The following is a 17,226-nucleotide window of genomic DNA, read 5'->3' as shown; positions in this document are numbered from 1 at the left end:
AATCACAATTATCGCTCTGATCTTTTCGGATAACATCAAGTCTGGATTTTAACTGGACCTCTTTAAAACATCAACATTAAGCCCAAACAATACAAACTTGTATTTAAAATTTAAACAGTCTTCACACCCAGTCAGTTGTACCAGTCCATCCTCGTTCCAAGTTCAGTTCCTTTGAACTGATTCATGTTCATAGTTCAGCTCTTAGAGTTGGGACTTCTCTCCTGAGCTTCAACTTGATTTTAGTTCATGTTCATTTATGATATTTCACCTGAAATAAAAACTTACAGGATGCAAAACAACCTCCATTCATCTGTGGTGGTGTTTCGTAGATCATCGGTTTGCGGTCACTCAGCGGTCAGCCGGCGCTCACCTCGAGGGAAAATGAAAACATAAAACTAACGAACTGAATGTTCTGTTCTTCAGTGTGGGAACTGTTTGTATGTTTTTTTTTGTCATTGATTCCTGAGTCACTTGAACGTGATTTCCGCTCTTGTCAGCCAGTGGTGCTGTTGTCAGTCGGTTGCCACGGCAACAAAAGGTGTGCAAGTACAAGAACGAATACCGAGTGGTTTTTGAGTGTTACTGTGTAACTTCTGTGACCTCCAGGTGACCTTCCGCTCCGCAGGCAGAGCTCTGCTTCTCTCTCTCTCTCTCTCTCTCTGGTTGGGTGTCTCCTGGAGGACAAAGGCATTGACTACTCTGTCCTGCAGCTCAAAGAACCGACCTGCAGAGGTCAGATGGGCCAGCAGACCCACATGGTGACCTTCAGCTTCAACAGCACCGACCTCTGTGGGACTGAGGTCACGGTGGGATCCCGCTCTGCTTCGGGATCTTGATGTGGAGGCGACGTTCACAGGTCACATCTTGGTACGGAGTTAATGTTTGTGTTTGCAGACCAACAACAGCCAAACCGTCGACAGGAACGCCATCATGACCCAGAACCTCTCCTCTGGAGGAACCACTCGCCGAGACCAGTTGAGACCCAGCCGGACATAAAGTCGGTGGCTTTCAGGGTCAAAGACAGGTGCTGATCTCACCAGGTAAGCTTCTGGTTTTGGTTTCAGACAGAATCAGATGAAAAAGATTCAGTAAAACATTTCAGTTTTCTTTCCTCCCAATGAAAAGCAGGAAGAGTCCAATCCTTTATGATTCAGGTCAATGTGATTGTCCAGATTTGGTCAAAAGCTTAAGCACTCTATGAAACCCTAGATGTAGCTAAGCTGTCCTATCATAGATATATGTTGCATAGAAAACGTCACTTTGAAGAGATGGGAGCTTTTAGACTCATGTAACTTGGCTCGTTCCTTCATCAGCGTTTCTGCAGCGTAGAGTCGAACTGAATGCAGTTTGGTTCCCCTAAAAGACGAACCTGTCGTCATAGCAACGTCATGACGGTGCCTGCTGATGAGGGCAGTGATTGGATGTGGCCTGTGGACATGCAGGCAGGAAGCAGAGGGGAAACAAACAGGTACAGAACACCAACACATAAAAGAAGCTCCGGTTCGCCTGACGTAAAAACCGAACCACCAAGGAGACGACCGCAGTGATCATCTGCAGTCGGTGAAAACCTGCCGGATGCAGAGAGAAAGGTTAAATGTTTGAACGCCTCCTGCCAGCTGTTATTGAGGAATTGAAGGGTGGCTACTCTCAAAAATATAAGTAAGGAAAATAATACACAGAGACGTAGTTCTTGCTGCTAGGCCATAGACGAGCCGGAGATTTATTACACCCACGGAATCAGTTTCGTCAGTTCAACACGTAAAATCCATAACAAAAATCTCTCCTCAGTCTCAAATTCAACAGTCTTTATACCCTCAAGTCTCCATGAGTGTTCATTGGAAGGTTTCAACCAATGGAGAAAGGGTGTTGTTTCTGCCAACAGACTCTCAGCTTGTTTTTCTCCAGTGTTTGTTGGGCGACCTTTAATACGAGTCCAAATAAGGACATAAGACCTCATGATTTCAACAGACCTAATCATCTGCTCCTTCTCAGAACTACCAAACAGACCAATTTGTTAATGCTATCCGTCGAGACCACATTCCTTCTGAGTCCATCTGTGCACTTTGTACACAAATGGAAGGAAGGGAGTTGGGTCAGTTTGAACTGGAGAACTGCCGAGAATCTTTTCGCAAAAACAGCTCCTTAGATGGTATTTCAGCTCCAACACTGTGTGGTTCATCATTTTCATCTAAATATTCCAATTCTCATTTCTTTGCTTTTGTTTTGCTTGTCCACGATGGAGTCTCTTAAGATGGTAAAATAAGAGATTTTTCACATCCTGTTTGGTTTGTTTCATGTTCAGCACCATAAGAATAAAATAAAAGATGGTAGGAGTAACAAGAACCACAGTAGAGGCGCATAGATCACATTTTCTTTCTTTTATTTGTATTTAGCTGCTTATGTGCACACATACCTAGAACTACATGAACACAAATAAACAGAGTAAAACCTGCTGGATGAAGAGCTTCAAGAAAATGATAAATAAAATCCATTGTGGTATTTTCTTAATCTATAAAGACTTTTTCCACCTTTTTCTTGTTTTTAATTTTAAAGGCCTTTTTACTGCTCTCATTTCTGTCTATATTTTACTAAAAACTGTCAAACCTCACAAATGAGTAGATATATTTCATGTTTAGTCCAACCGAACTGAAGTTGGGTCGCAGCTGGAAGAAGAAAAATCAAGCTTGATTCAGCGGCTGCAGCAGCTCTGCGGCGCCCTCTGCAGGTCACTCATGGAAACAACAACTCTACTCCGTTCTGCTAAAATAAAGTCAAACAAAAATAAAAATAGACTTAAATAGGAATTTACCTTTTAGATTGATGATGTTATGAAGGTAATGTTCTGCTTACCTGCTTTCACCTGAGATAAAATCACAGTCCGCACTGCTGACGTCATCGCACAGGTAAAAACAAGCCAGCCTTCACCTGAGGGTGCGGCGTCTGTCAAGCCCTGAAAACTGCAATAACCACACACACACACACACACACACACACACACACACACACACACACACACACACACACACACACACACACACACACACACACACACACACACACACACACACACACACACACACCATGCTGCCTTCACGGAACCAGGGAGAAACCAAACCCTCCTTTAAAGTTCCTCCTTCAGGAGCCCAATGGAGAGGAAATGTTGAGGTTTTTAGCATTTAGCGAACAAATAAAGATTATTTATAGTCTGGTGACTCATTAAATTGAAGTCCATGTTTATTAGGGAGTTAACTGTATTTTCTTCTATTTAAAGAGTTAAATTGTGAAAAATTATAAAAGGATTTTATGACTTTATCTCTGTTATCTCAATTATTTTGGAGGTGAAATACTTTTTATAAAAGATTTTTCAGATTTCCAAAGAAAGACGGTGTAACTTCAGAGTTTTGAGCGGACAGTGAACGCAGCAGAAGCTCCGCCCCCTCGGCAGGTGCACTCCACACCTTGTCCGGCTGGTTTCATCAGGTGGAGACAAATAGTTGCAGAAAGGTAAGTTTGACTGAAAACAACGATTGGTTATAACTTTTAAAGCTTCATTGTCTTTAGATCTGAGCTGATGTCGCGTTCAGGAGCGAGGAGCCACCTGTCTGACGTGTGTGTGTGTGTGTGTGTGTGACGTATCTGACGTGTGTGTGTTTTGTCAGGATGGCTCGCCTGGCGCTTTTCCTCTTCCTGGTTTGGACAGGATCCCAGCTGACCGGAGCTTTAGTCTGTGAGTGTCCAACTCTTTCTTGTTCTCCGTAAATAAAACGAAGTTTGAGTCAGAAAATAAACGTTTAATCACAGAAGAACGTCACTGCTGCCCCTAGTGGTCAGCGCGTGTAAATGCACAGGAGACGCAGCTGCTGCAGTGTGTAAAATAAGATGATTTTTTATTATTGTCCTTTTTCTACACTGCATTACGTTCAATCCATGTTTATAATCCAACATGGAATATTTTAAAAAATAATTATTGTTGATAAACAAGTATCTAAAAGTTTTTATTCTATTTTTTTAAAATGTAAATTTTAGCAAATTTGAGTTTCTCTCAGTTATGTTTTATATCAAACATATTTTTTTCAAATAACCACCGTATCATGTTGTAATGTAATAAAATTTAAGTTCAAATTTGACATTATATTAAAAAGTTGCTTTGAAAAGGTTACTTTTTTATTGCTTAGATTATCAATGAAGTCTATTAAGCAGAACAGGAGAGTTTTTATTGTTTTACTGCGGAACGTTACGTATCTTTGCAGGGACATTTTATGAATAAACTGTTTATCAAAGTGAACAGCAGTGAGATTTTGAGAATCAGGCCTTTTGGATATCAAAGAAAATAATAACGCAGCCTCAAAAGAGAAGGTTGCTAGATTAATTTCACATATTTGCAAGAAAAAAAATTTAATTTGCAGGAAAAATATAGATTTTTAATGAATAAGCTTCTGATATTAAACCTAGAATATTCTCTGACATTTATCTGAAAGATAAAAACATTTCCATCAGTCTGAACCTGAACTGGAGCGTCGAAGCTCCTCTCTTCCTCTTCCCTTTTCTGCTTGTGCATGTTGGTGAACCTTCCTGTTAGACAGATTTCATCGTTTTTTCCAGGAACGTCTCTCGTCTGCATGCTGCTCATTCCCATGTTTCTTAGAAATCCAGCACCGCTCCGTGTTTCTGGAGGCCGATTCCTCCACAGATCAGCTTCCTGAGTCGCTCTCACTTCCAGCTGCATGAAGGAATAACTTCTAGGATGTTTCAGGAAAAAAATGTCTGTTAATCTGCAGCCAAACCCTCATATGGTTGTTTACAAAACAGTTTACGTACTGTGAACTGAAAAGTGTGGCGTACATTTTTGATCACGCCCCTCTCAGTCAATACTCTGCAGCTCCTCCTCTTGGACTTCTGAGCTTCAGCCTCGCAGAGCAGCCCTCCCTTCCCCACTGCGCTCCTTCAGACTAGCCAGCATCACTTAGCAAACACCTGGTGGAGCTGCTGAGCTCATCATAGCAGCTGCTTCTCTGGTTGTTGAAGGGGTAACAGAACGAGCAGGAGGTTTTAAAGAGACAGTGGCCCAATTTCGACATGTTAAATTTCATATATGCAGCATTTTTATAATAACTGATGTTAACATAGCTATTTGATTGTGCTATAAAATGTTGCTGGAAAACACAGTGCATACGCTACACTACATCATAACTATTTAGAAAATACAAGTTGCATTTGGCACCGATTTCTATAAAAGATGTTTTTTAGAGACCATTTACAGTAACACAATGTTAATGACGTATTAATATAAGAAAACGTTCTCAAAGATCAATAAACTTTAAAATCTAATGAACATTTAACACTTGAACTGGAAGACATTTTAAATATATATATTAGAGGTGTGCCGATCGATCGGCCGCCGATCATAATTGGCCGATTTTCGTGAAAAAGTGCATGATTGGTGATCGGCGATCATTGGCTCTTGTTGCCGTTTTTAAATTCCCAAAATAAATGAATGAATTGTTAAATCTGTAAAAACAAAATTTTGCTTAAAAAAATCATTTGGTTGAGACCAAAACACCAAACTGAAAACTTTTATCAACCGGAGAAAAACGATAAATCATGAAAGTTTTATTTGTTTTAATCCATTATGTGATCAAGTGGTTGGTCTGTATTTTACCCAGCATGCATTGTTTCTGCCTCCGGTAGTTGAGATCCACATCCGGGTGGTTGAAGGCCGGGCCGTCACCCTGCCGTGCCGCGCCCCCAACATGGAGGACCCCATCAAATACCTGGAGTGGAGCCGGACCGACCAGAAGATGTCCTACATCATTCTGTACCGGGAACAGCGCTTCTTCCCGGACTTCCAGGACCGGGCCTTCCGGGAGCGAGCCGACCTGCTGGACCGGGAGATGAAGGAGGGCCAGGTGTCTCTGGTTCTGAGGAACGCCTCGGCGGCCGACAGCGGCGTGTACGAGTGCCGGGTGGTGCAGGCGGTGGGGAGCCGCCAGAGGAGATCGGTTCTGATCGCTGAGCCCAACATGGTCATCAAGCTGAGAGTTGGTCCAGAAAGTGAGTCCGGGCCGAAGCCCTCAGGTCTGACGCTTCTGGTTTTATTTTCACTGCTGACTCTGGTCTGCAGATCAACTCCAGGACGACGACGGCGGCGCCGCCTGGCTCAACAGGAACCAGGAAGAAGATGATGATGATGAAGATGCGTACGTCCAGCAGTACCTGGCCTTCCTGCTGCCGGTCGTCGCCGTGACGGTTCCTCTGCTGGCGCTGACCACATGCAAGTTATTCAGGTCTTTTCTGTTGACGAGCTACAGATCCGCCTCCAAGTGACCCGAGGAGGAAGTGCTTCTGACAACTTCCTGTTGGCTGTGGAGGGGAACGCTCTGCGACGCACAAACTCTAAATATGACCAAATATTCTTAGTCCAGTTCCACCTGGAGCTAAACGAGCAACTTTATACGAAGAGCATCAAACTGATATTTAAATTCCAGGTTCTGGATGTTGAGATGCTGTTTTGGGATAATTTCACTTTATCTGTTTGTTAAAGACGTTAAATGATCCTGAGGAGGTTTGAGCATCACTGAGACAGAATCTTGTTTTAAGTCAATAGTTTCTTAGTGTTGGTTTTAAAAATCTACTGATTCCGCTGGCAGATTATTTCACTTAAAAACAGAACTAGTTCAGTTATATTAATATATATGAATATTAAGGAATGTCTGACCTAAAACAAGCTGCTGAAACTTCCCTGAGTTGGTTTTATTATTTCAGCTCTACTAGGATATTTGCTGTACAAACCAGTAAAACTACTCGTTAACATTTTGTGCTTTTCCAGTCCAGTCTGGGTTTTGGTGGCGCTGCTCTCCGGAGTTTTTCCTCTACTTGATTTTTTTTTTACTACATTTGGTTCAGACAAGCGTTTCATGTTGAAGGGTAAATTAGAAACGGTTCTCTTAATGATTCTGTCGTCGTTTTTCATCAAGATGCTTCTGTTACTTTGGATTGGGGACGGGCGCAGGCGTCGCACCGCTTTGCATTCTGGGAGTTTTGTGTCTTTACTAGCTGCGTCTTGATAAAAACCTTTTTTTAGATGAGGAGATTTTTAACCGTATTGAAATCAGAAGCACTTTTACTGTCAGGTCTGCTTGTTGTTGGTGGCTGAAGGGATGAAAAAAAGAGAAAACTATGTGAATTATTGTTTTTATTGTTAGAGAAGTGATGATTTAGCATTAAGAGGTTTTTAAACGGGTTTAAGAGAGTTTTCTTTAAGTGTTATACTAAACGGGTGAATGCAGACGGTGCAGGTTTCATGCTGGCTGGTGTTTCTGTCTTTAACCTGTTCCTGGCTGTAAGCGAAGCCTCCAGCCGGCCAGCAGACATCCTGCTGTTTACAGAGGGCGGAGTGTGTTTTGGCTCTGGCGTCGATGTGAATGAGAGCTAAACAAACTGACTCATCAGATCCTGGAGGATCTCTGTGCTCGCTGGTTCGTTTGCTTTGGGGTTTGGTGAAATGTCTGAGTAGGTGATCAGATCTCAGGGATAAAAATGTGATTTCCTCCTCGTGATGCTGAAGCATCTTAATGATGGTTAAACCTGCTTATTAAAGGTAAAACATATTTATTTTCTGTGTTTATTCATATTTCTGGTATCTAAATGACAATTTCCTTTGGTTACTGCTGGGATCTGAACACGTTAATACTTTATCTGAAACTGAAGCCTGGTTCTGCAGTTAGCTTAGCCTCCAGCGTAGCATGAAGCTCCAGTGTGATGTAATCGGCCCATTCATCATGGCGGTGTTCCACAGGGCTTTCTGTTTGGTCCCCTGATGTTGGCCTCTGATTTTCCTTCCCTTTGGTCCTAAATGAATTAATTAAAATTAAAACAATTTCATATTTACTTTTTAAAGTAAGTATTAAATTTTAACATTGCTGCATTGATAATTTTCCACCATTTTTGTTGTTTGTAAATCAGATTTATTGATCAAATTTCACTCCCGCCCACAAACCGTACCGATACTGTAAAACTAAACTAACAACATTTTCTTTCTCAGTTAAAATAAGATTAATTAAAAACAGTTTTTCATTCTTATGGAAGCCCTGAAGGGCAGGTGTTTGTTTTTATTATTTTTCTGAAATGGGCCATTTAGTTTTCTTAAAGTTTTCTGAAATAAAAATGTGTGAAAAGGTTCTTATGAATATAAAACATATTTTAATAAAAGACGAGTGAAAAAGCTATAAATAGGAACAAAATGACTTTCTGAATTTTGAAAATGTTTTATTCATTTACAAAAGAAAACTGTTTTAATAATTCATTGAAAACAACTAAAGAGATCAGATTTGGTATGTCTGCCATTAGACGCAATTATGTGAACTTTGACCTTTTACTTTCAAAATAAAATAAATTATTGAATGTTTTATTTCTCTATTTCTTTATATTTGTTGTTATTAGGAAATAACATTTTTAAATTTGTATTTTTAAGAAAAATGTACCTCCCAACAATCTCTTTAATCACATGTGGACACAATGACGACGATTAAATTATTTCAGTAAAACCTTTGCATTTCCATGACTTGCGCCCCTTGTGGCAGAAAGGAGTATTGCAATAACAAACACGGGGAAATCACTCAGCTTTGAGAAGAAGTACACAGTCATATGATATTAAATCCTCTTTGTATGTTTATTTAAATCTGTTTTAACAATAAATCTGAAACCAAAAGACATGGAAGTCTCATTATATGACCCACAGAAAGAAAATAATCATATTCTGTACTTTTATTTTATTTTTTGTGACTTTTTTTAGTTTGATTAATTTTATTTGGAAAATGAAACATCAGTTTCCAGAATCCACCCTGTTGACCAAATACTTGATTTGCTCATTTATCATGTGGTTTTATTTCAGGGCCTCTGGTGGCTAAAAGGAGTATTACAGAAACAAACATCTGATTGGGCAAAATAAAGTATTTAAACAATGAGACACAGTAAAAGTGTTGGGATTGAAAACATCACTGATGGTTTTCTTCTGCTTGCCTTTTGTTGACTATAATCATTTTTCATGAACAGCTAAAGAGACTTTTAAAGGAAGAATAATTATCTAATTAAACTTTTGCATTTTTCTCGTCTTTTCAAAACTTCCTCAGATTTTTTATCTTTATTTAAACTCGGCTGGTTTTTCTCTAAATCAAACATTTGGTTTGTTATTAATCAGATCAGAAATATTATCAAAACCCGACCAGAAGAAGAAGAAGAAGAAGAAGAATCGCTCGTCTCGACTTTCACTCTCTTGACTTTCATCGTTTGAGTTTTTCCTCTCAGAACCACAGCAGTGACCCGAAGTTCTGCTACGGGTCACTGCTGTGACCGGATCACCAACAGGAGATCCGGTTCTCCTGTTGGTGATCTGGAGAACCGGATCACCAACAGGAGAACTGGATCTCCTGTTGGTGATCTGGAGAACCGGATCACCAACAGGTTTGGGTTTAGTTCAGAGGTTTTTGTTAAAAACGGTCGAATGTTCAGCTTGTGGTTTGAAGATGTCGCTCCGTTGCTGTTGGGTTTTAGGTTTCTGGTCTTTCTTAAAGAAAACAAAGTAATTTTTAATGGTTTATTCCTTGAGTTTTTCTCCTTAATGGGTTAATTAATTATTACCTTTTAATACAAAGAGCCTTAATTTCTTAAATGTGTCTTTATTTGACCTGTTGGATTTAGACATTTTATGTATTTTTTCTTTTTGTTGGTTTTAAGATAAAATACTTTTTGATTCATTCATTGTTTTCTGCAGAAATATGAACTTCATGACATCCGTTTTATGTTTGGTCAACAGCAGTGAATTTTCTGAGCAGTTTATTTATTAAACTCATTTTTATGTTTGCTCAGCTGATTCTTGTTTAACTGAAATGAAACATTTGATGAGAATCAAAATTTGGCTTTTGAAGTTAATAATTCTCATTGATAATAAAATTATTAATAATAATATGAGTTAGTTGAATTGGAGCAACAGTTCCTAAGAGCCACGTTTGTTATTTTCTCTGGATGAATTCAAGGACAACAAACAATCGCTGACATGTTTGACCCGATCTGAGAATTTATTAACTAAACGAAGCAAAAACATTCAGTAAGAAATTCAATCAATCAATCAATCAATCAATCAATCAATCAATCAACCTACTGAAGAAAAGACAATCAGCAGGTAAAATAATAAATTATAATGAAATAACGTGTTTTAACTTGGTCAACTTTAAATCTGTTTAAATTTAAAACAAATCTTTATTTATTCTGTTTCTGGTTTACTTTGGGGACGTCATGATCAAACATTTCAGAATCATCTCCTATCAGATGATAGTTCAGAAGAGATGCTCTGTAGTGACATCATCATAATCATCATCCAATCCTTGATCAGCGAAGGCAGGTAGGTCACTTCCTGTCGGAGTGAGTTAAAGAAAAAAAACTATCAAAAAATGTCAATCAGGTCGATGATTGATTAATTTTTAGTCCAGTGATGTTTCAGAGCTTTACCTGATCTTCTGCATCGATATAAAGACACCATGAGGAGAGAGGAGATGCAGTACGGACAGAAGACCAGCAGGTGGCAGAGCAGCCTGACCAGGAGGGACGAGGAGGCAGGAGGTGGAGAAGTGGGCGGAGCTAAAGTTGGAGATTTTTCTACAGAGAGAATCTGATCAGATCAATGTTGGAGAGAAAATGTTTTGATCTGAAACTGAAGCTGCTGACCTTTGACCCAGATCCAGCTGGATGGAGACTCTCCATCCTGACCGCTGATGCTGCACTGGTAGAGGCCTTCATCAGAGCTGGAGACATGGAGGAGGGTCATGTGACCTGATGGTCCATCACCAATGAAGGAGCCATCTTTATAGAAAGCAGCTGGGAGGTTGTGGGCTGGACTCTTTGCTCTGCAGCTCAGAGTGACGTCATCTCCCTCCATCACAGGGAGGACAGGACTCTGCAGGATCACTGATCCACCTCAACACAGAGACAAACTACAGCATTTCATCCATTTCCACACAGCAACACTAACTCCACAGTCTGATCTTACCAGAGACAGAGAGCTGGATGCTGCTGCTGCTGCTGGGGGAGGATCCAGATGTGGACTCACACCAGTACACACCAGAGTCCTTTTCTAAAACATAACTGATGTTGCAGGTAGATCCGTCTTTCCTCCCCCATCCATCTCCACATGGCTTCCTGGTTCCTCTGCTTGTGTTTCTCCTCACAGTCCCTCCATCAGAGATGTTTCCATCCTCACAGATCAGAGTCACTGATTCATATTCAAAGAACTGAGATCTGCTGGGACTCACAGTCAGAGCAGCTGTGCTGCAGCTCAGCAGAGAGATCAGAGCTGCAGAGAAATGAGTCTCAGCTCAGCTTGAAGTTTGTCCTCCATCAAGTCAGCAGAGTGAAATGAGTCGTGTACTTACAGATCAGCCTCAGTAGAGATGTTTCCTCCATGCTGCTGCTTGATGATCTGAGGTCAGAGAATAAATAAACTGTGTGGCTTCACACTCTCAGCCTCTCTGCTCTTTGGTTTCCTGTCAGATGAAACTGAAATAATCTGAAGCAGCAAAATGACAGAAAAGAAACAAGAATCAGAGACTTTCACTGCATTGAAGTCAGTTTCTGCAGCAGCTGCTGGGTTATTTGTTGGTTTCTGACTGGAATCCAGGTGAAGTTTCTCCCACAACAGAAGCAAACCCAGAGGAAGTTTAGTCTCCATGTGATGATGAGTTTATGGGTTTCTCTTCTCTGCTCTCGTCTTTGTGTTTCCTGGTTTGAGCTGCAGATAAAAACTCTCAGATCCTCTGACATGCAGAGATCCAGGAAGAGGAAGAGGATGTTTTCAGTGAGCGTCAAACTGCTGCTGGTCTCAGTGGATCCAGCTGCAGGATGGAGGGAACATCTGTCCACAGGCTGCTGGGTGAGTCCATCTGCTGGATGTGTTGGTGTGGAAATGTAGAGAGACGATCACTGCTGCTTCCCACAGCAGAGCTGATTAAAGCTCCAACTAACCTGAGACTCTTTCCTCTGCAGCTCTGATCTCTCTGCTGAGCCGCTCAACCAACCAAGGTTACAACCTGATTCTGGTAACTCTGGATCTACATTTTATCCTGGGGAGCTGATGAGAGGATGAATGTTTTATTATTTCAGCTGCTCTGACTGTGAGTCCCAGCAGATCTCAGTTCTTCAGAGGAGAATCAGTGACTCTGATCTGTGAGGATGGAAACGTCTCTGATGGAGAGACTGTGAGGAGAAACACAAGCAGAGGAACCAGGAAGCCATGTGGAGATGGATGGGGGAGGAAAGACGGATCTACCTGCAACATCAGTTATGTTTTAGAAAAGGACTCAGGTGTGTACTGGTGTGAGTCCACATCTGGATCCTCCCCCAGCAGCAGCAGCAGCATCCAGCTCTCTGTCTCTGGTAAGATCAGACTGTGGAGTTAGTGTTGCTGTGTGGAAATGGATGAAATGCTGTAGTTTGTCTCTGTGTTGAGGTGGATCAGTGATCCTGCAGAGTCCTGTCCTCCCTGTGATGGAGGGAGATGACGTCACTCTGAGCTGCAGAGCAAAGAGTCCAGCCCACAACCTCCCAGCTGCTTTCTATAAAGATGGCTCCTTCATTGGTGATGGACCATCAGGTCACATGACCCTCCTCCATGTCTCCAGCTCTGATGAAGGCTTTTATAAATGCAGCATCAGCGGTCAGGATGGAGAGTCTCCATCCAGCTGGATCAGGGTCAAAGGTCAGCAGCTTCTCTTTAGTTTTGTAGCATGTAGATCACTAAACTATGTCTTTATATATTTAGTTTTTTCCAATGATCTGAGCTTTCTAGTTTCAAGCATATGTTTTATTTGTGTGTGAATAATAAGTAATGAATCCATCAGTCAAACATTTGTTCAGTTTCATCTCCAAATGTTGATCAGGTTTGATTCTCTCTGCAGAAAAACCAGCAACCACATCTGAGGCTCCGCCCACCACCGAAGCCCCGCCCCTTTGTGTAGCTCCGCCCTCTTCCTCCTCCCCTCTCCTCATCGTCACTCTGCTCTGCCACCTGGTGGTGATGTTCCTCTTCTTCTTCTGCTCTTTCCTCTTGGGGTTTTCATCTGGACTCAGAGCCAAAGGTAAAACCCTGATGATCCAACCAACCAATCACTGACTGACTGATGATCCTCACTGGTTCTGGTTCTGTTCAGTTAGTTTCTTCAATTTATAACTGATTGTTATTAAACGTTTTCTGAATCAGTAGTTTTGTGGCAATTCATTAATTTTCTCTCTAACTTCCTCTGAATACAGGAAGTGACCTGTCACCCTGTGTGAAGGTGACTCCGCCCCCCCAGGCCGACCTGGTACCTGATGATTATGATGACGTCACCACAGAGCATCACTTCTGATGTTTGGCTGTTTTTCTGCTCTAATTTGACTTTATTCTAATTTAGTGCATTTTAAACATTGATTGTTTCCTCATCATGTTGGTGGGTTTGAGTTTTCCAGTTGTCCTGGTAAAGTTTTCAGGGGCTTCATGCCACAGTAGGGTCACCATTGGCAAATATGTCCTAGCTAAGGGGTCAAAGGTCACACCAATGACTCTTTATGAATAAAGTATATAAAAGTTGTTCCTTTGCCTCACATTGATCACCGAGGTCCCACTCTGGAGTCTGGAGGTGGAGAATGATGGAGCCTCACTATGCTAGCCTGGTAAAAACCAGCCTTTTGTTTTATGCTTTGCTTCTTTCTGTTGTCTAAACCTGATTATTAATTCAGTTGTACTAAAGCTGAGAAACGTCTAAAAGCTGCAGGACACCATCAGTTTATGGGTTTATAGAAACGGACAGAAACGGTAAAAAGTCTCAGCTTTTAACTGAAATAGTTTTTCATCTCTCTCCATCACCATGTATCAGATCAAATGAATTAGAAAAATGGTTTCCTGTTTTGGGGGTGTTGGCTTCAGCCAGCTAAAACCTCAGAGATTTTAAAATATTAAACAAGTGTGTGGTCTGGTTCATGAAGATGTGATGTCACAGACATGCAGTGACATTTTTGGACTTGCTCCAGTCTGACAGGAGTGGAGCGGCCATGACTGCTGAGAGTCTTCAGAATATTTGGATTTGGGATGAGCTCCAGGATGGATTCAGGTTTTGTGCATAGATCAGGCTGAAAGCCTCTTTTAAGGACAGTTTCAGGACTGAGGAGGTAATCTGAGGCGTTTCCTCTGGTCAGTGGTCTGCAGGCCGGCTGTGGACTTTCTGTCTGGGACATCAGGAGCAGCGGCTGGTGAAGAAGGTCTGAAGGCCGAATATGGACCCTGGATCAAATCGAGTGGACAGTTCTTTGGTTCTCATTGACAGTTCAGTCATTAATATGTTTAAACCAGGAGGTGAGAGCAGCTTCAGCCAGTCACCTGCAGCTGGTCAGCCTCATTCCCCCCTGTGACGTTTCCCTGATGAACCATGTTGGATCCCTGCTGGACTGAGGTCCAGATCAGCTGACCTTTGAACTCATCACCCTGCTCCCTCCTGATGTTCCAGCTGAGGATATTCTGCTGGAACATGACGAGGACCTGGACATGTAAAAGGTTTTGGTCTGAAGAACAAGGTGAGATCAATGCTTGTTTCATAGAATAATCTAATTTATAACATTCAAACTCAGTCCATATAAATTCAGGCCCTCAGTGGAGATGCAGGAATTTTATCTGCTGTTTTTCTTGCAGCACTGAAGCCGCTGGGATGATAAGATTATTGTTTCCTGCTGCATGTTTTCTTGTTCAGATACACAAGAATCTGAGACATGCTGTGAATAAATAAGTTATGAAAAGAGCGTTAGATAAATGAATGAATTCACCATGTTTTCAATCAGAAGTTAGTAAATTTAAAAGCATCTGAAGTTGCAGAAATGAGATAAATAAAACTTGACTTTAAGGCATCGTATGAAAACCTGCATTTGACTTGACTGCTCTGATTCATAAGGATTAATGCAATAATAAGTATTAAAGAATCTGATTAAAAGGATACCATAAATTATATGTATCTGTAATAAAATATGCCGATTAAAACATTTCTGCTTCTTAAGTCTACATTATATCCATCAGATGTGGAGAGTTCAGACAGGAACTGATTAGAGACAGAGCGCCATGATCAGGTCCATTATTTATCTAAATTATGTTTCGTTATCCTTCCTGAAGTGTTTCTAATATTTCATAAAACTATTACGTTTATATTTCTGGTGTCGGATTAGTTTGATGGAATAACAAATTAATCAGTTTTATTCATTTACAGAGTTTTAATGATTCATATATAAAACCTGTTTTACAAGGAGAGGAAGAAAACAGCCGGAGCAGAGCATGATGGGATTGTTTGGGTCAGAAGTGATGCTCTGTGATGACGTCATCATAATCATCCGGTACCAGGTCGGCCTGGGGGGGCGGAGTCACCTTCACACAGGGTGACAGGTCACTTCCTGTATTCAGAGGAAGTTAGAGAGAAAATTAATGAATTGCCACAAAACTACTGATTCAGAAAACGTTTAATAACAATCGGTTATAAATTGAAGAAACTAACTGAACAGAACCAGAACCAGTGAGGATCATCAGTCAGTCAGTGATTGGTTGGTTGGATCATCAGGGTTTTACCTTTGGCTCTGAGTCCAGATGAAAACCCCAAGAGGAAAGAGCAGAAGAAGAAGAGGAACATCACCACCAGGTGGCAGAGCAGAGTGACGATGAGGAGAGGGGAGGAGGAAGAGGGCGGAGCTACATAAAGGGGCGGGGCTTCAGATGTGGGCGGAGCTTCAGATGTGGTTGCTGGTTTTTCTGCAGAGAGAATAAAACCTGATCAACATTTGGAGATGAAACTGAACAAACGTTTGACTGATGGATTCATTACTTATTATTCACACACAAATAAAACATTAAACTTAGTTTGATCAGTTCAGTTAGCAGAAAACAAAACATTTATTCTTCCATCTGTTACAAACACATTTTAATGTGATTCAGAAAATAAGAAGCATTAAAATTAAACATCATCAGTCAGAGGAATATGAAGTTTATAAATGATAACAAAACAACAATCAGACATGATGAACTTTATGTCTAATTTGTGTAAAAAGATTTAAATCAATGTTTTAAATTTATATGCTTGAAAATCAGTTTCCCTGACAAAACTAGAAAGCTCAGATCATTGGAAAAAACTAAATATATAAAGACAGTTTAGTGATCTACATGCTACAAAACTAAAGAGAAGCTGCTGACCTTTGACCCAGATCCAGCTGGATGGAGACTCTCCCTGACCGCTGATGCTGCACTGGTAGAGGCCTTCATCAGAGCTGGAGACATGGAGGAGGGTCATGTGACCTGATGGTCCATCACCAATGAAGGAGCCATCTTTATAGAAAGCAGCTGGGAGGTTGTGGGCTGGACTCTTTGCTCTGCAGCTCAGAGTGACGTCATCTCCCTCCATCACAGGGAGGACAGGACTCTGCAGGATCACTGATCCACCTCAACACAGAGACAAACTACAGCATTTCATCCATTTCCACACAGCAACACTAACTCCACAGTCTGATCTTACCAGAGACAGAGAGCTGGATGCTGCTGCTGCTGCTGGGGGAGGATCCAGATGTGGACTCACACCAGTACACACCTGAGTCCCTTTCTAAAACATAACTGATGCTGCAGGTAGATCCGTCTTTCCTCCCCCATCCATCTCCACATGGCTTCCTGGTTCCTCTGCTTGTGTTTCTCCTCACAGTCTCTCCATCAGAGACGTTTCCATCCTCACAGATCAGAGTCACTGATTCTCCTCTGAAGAACTGAGATCTGCTGGGACTCACAGTCAGAGCAGCTGAAATAATAAAACATTCATCCTCTCATCAGCTCCCCAGGATAAAATGTAGATCCAGAGTTACCAGAATCAGGTTGTAACCTTGGTTGGTTGAGCGGCTCAGCAGAGAGATCAGAGCTGCAGAGGAAAGAGTCTCAGGTTAGTTGGAGCTTTAATCAGCTCTGCTGTGGGAAGCAGCAGTGATCGTCTCTCTACATTTCCACACCAACACATCCAGCAGATGGACTCACCCAGCAGCCTGTGGACAGATGTTCCCTCCATCCTGCAGCTGGATCCACTGAGACCAGCAGCAGTTTGACGCTCACTGAAAACATCCTCTTCCTCTTCCTGGATCTCTGCATGTCAGAGGATCTGAGAGTTTTTATCTGCAGCTCAAACCAGGAAACAC

The 17,226-nt window shown here is 41.5% G+C and overlaps 4 protein-coding genes and 1 long non-coding RNA gene across 9 annotated transcripts; 2 read left to right on the top strand and 3 right to left on the bottom strand.

The window, feature by feature from the left end:
- Positions 1 to 1,687: 1,687 nt before the first annotated feature.
- On the bottom strand, positions 1,688 to 5,797 carry LOC108167192 (uncharacterized). 4 transcript variants are annotated; one of them, XR_014084684.1, is made up of 3 exons: positions 5,660 to 5,797; positions 4,505 to 5,012; positions 1,688 to 2,957 (listed from the first exon to the last, which is right to left on the bottom strand). It is a non-coding gene; the product is annotated as an uncharacterized LOC108167192 (long non-coding RNA). The 4 variants fall into 4 exon arrangements; XR_014084685.1 differs by having other exon boundaries at positions 1,688 to 2,757; positions 2,851 to 2,957; positions 4,505 to 5,695; XR_014084686.1 differs by having other exon boundaries at positions 4,505 to 4,739; positions 4,843 to 5,695.
- LOC103480974 (uncharacterized) lies at positions 3,330 to 8,711 on the top strand. 2 transcript variants are annotated; one of them, XM_008436191.3, is made up of 4 exons: positions 3,330 to 3,504; positions 3,660 to 3,727; positions 5,689 to 6,051; positions 6,122 to 8,711. In XM_008436191.3, exons 2-4 carry the CDS (start codon positions 3,661 to 3,663, stop codon positions 6,322 to 6,324), a joined length of 633 nt encoding a protein of 210 aa, XP_008434413.1. In that variant the 5' UTR covers positions 3,330 to 3,504; position 3,660; the 3' UTR covers positions 6,325 to 8,711. The 2 variants fall into 2 exon arrangements, with proteins under 2 accessions (XP_008434413.1, XP_017165885.1); XM_017310396.2 differs by having other exon boundaries at positions 3,330 to 3,727.
- A 1,443-nt stretch (positions 8,712 to 10,154) lies between these two features.
- Positions 10,155 to 11,500, bottom strand: LOC103480994 (sialoadhesin-like). Its single transcript, XM_017310394.2, has 5 exons — positions 11,424 to 11,500; positions 11,042 to 11,344; positions 10,720 to 10,968; positions 10,504 to 10,650; positions 10,155 to 10,408 (listed from the first exon to the last, which is right to left on the bottom strand). The coding sequence occupies exons 1-5, from the start codon at positions 11,452 to 11,454 to the stop codon at positions 10,332 to 10,334; spliced, it is 807 nt and encodes a 268-aa protein (XP_017165883.2). The 5' UTR covers positions 11,455 to 11,500; the 3' UTR covers positions 10,155 to 10,331.
- Positions 11,501 to 11,796: 296 nt separating this feature from the next.
- Positions 11,797 to 13,615, top strand: LOC145548794 (Fc receptor-like protein 5). The gene is made up of 6 exons (XM_081599751.1): positions 11,797 to 11,920; positions 12,034 to 12,069; positions 12,151 to 12,423; positions 12,497 to 12,745; positions 12,945 to 13,124; positions 13,297 to 13,615. Exons 1-6 carry the CDS (start codon positions 11,890 to 11,892, stop codon positions 13,392 to 13,394), a joined length of 867 nt encoding a protein of 288 aa, XP_081455877.1. The 5' UTR covers positions 11,797 to 11,889; the 3' UTR covers positions 13,395 to 13,615.
- A 1,297-nt stretch (positions 13,616 to 14,912) lies between these two features.
- LOC103480995 (Fc receptor-like protein 5) lies at positions 14,913 to 17,213 on the bottom strand. The gene is made up of 6 exons (XM_081599748.1): positions 17,069 to 17,213; positions 16,920 to 16,955; positions 16,566 to 16,838; positions 16,247 to 16,492; positions 15,629 to 15,808; positions 14,913 to 15,456 (listed from the first exon to the last, which is right to left on the bottom strand). The coding sequence occupies exons 1-6, from the start codon at positions 17,097 to 17,099 to the stop codon at positions 15,359 to 15,361; spliced, it is 864 nt and encodes a 287-aa protein (XP_081455874.1). The 5' UTR covers positions 17,100 to 17,213; the 3' UTR covers positions 14,913 to 15,358.
- Between the last annotated feature and the right edge of the window lie 13 nt (positions 17,214 to 17,226).

This window comes from Poecilia reticulata, chromosome 18 (genome assembly GCF_904066995.2).
Source record: "Poecilia reticulata chromosome 18, P_reticulata-male-v2, whole genome shotgun sequence".
NCBI lineage: Eukaryota > Metazoa > Chordata > Actinopteri > Cyprinodontiformes > Poeciliidae > Poecilia > Poecilia reticulata.
Note: the sequence above shows the minus strand (reverse complement) of the source record. Positions and strands in the feature narration are given on the sequence as shown.

Coding starts and splice junctions, on each gene's coding strand:
- LOC145548794 (XM_081599751.1), top strand. CDS start 11,890: ATGGAGGGAACATCTGTCCACAGGCTGCTGG. Junction 11,921..12,033: donor ATCTGTCCACAGGCTGCTGG/GTGAGTCCATCT, acceptor TTTCCTCTGCAG/CTCTGATCTCTCTGCTGAGC. Junction 12,070..12,150: donor GAGCCGCTCAACCAACCAAG/GTTACAACCTGA, acceptor TTATTATTTCAG/CTGCTCTGACTGTGAGTCCC.
- LOC103480995 (XM_081599748.1), bottom strand. CDS start 17,099: ATGGAGGGAACATCTGTCCACAGGCTGCTGG. Junction 16,956..17,068: donor ATCTGTCCACAGGCTGCTGG/GTGAGTCCATCT, acceptor TTTCCTCTGCAG/CTCTGATCTCTCTGCTGAGC. Junction 15,457..15,628: donor ATCTGGACTCAGAGCCAAAG/GTAAAACCCTGA, acceptor CTCTGAATACAG/GAAGTGACCTGTCACCCTGT.
- LOC103480994 (XM_017310394.2), bottom strand. CDS start 11,454: ATGGAGGAAACATCTCTACTGAGGCTGATCT. Junction 10,969..11,041: donor CATCCAGCTCTCTGTCTCTG/GTAAGATCAGAC, acceptor CTCTGTGTTGAG/GTGGATCAGTGATCCTGCAG. Junction 10,651..10,719: donor CAGCTGGATCTGGGTCAAAG/GTCAGCAGCTTC, acceptor TTCTCTCTGTAG/AAAAATCTCCAACTTTAGCT.
- LOC103480974 (XM_008436191.3), top strand. CDS start 3,661: ATGGCTCGCCTGGCGCTTTTCCTCTTCCTGGTTTGGACAGGATCCCAG. Junction 3,728..5,688: donor GCTGACCGGAGCTTTAGTCT/GTGAGTGTCCAA, acceptor TGCCTCCGGTAG/TTGAGATCCACATCCGGGTG. Junction 6,052..6,121: donor GCTGAGAGTTGGTCCAGAAA/GTGAGTCCGGGC, acceptor TCTGGTCTGCAG/ATCAACTCCAGGACGACGAC.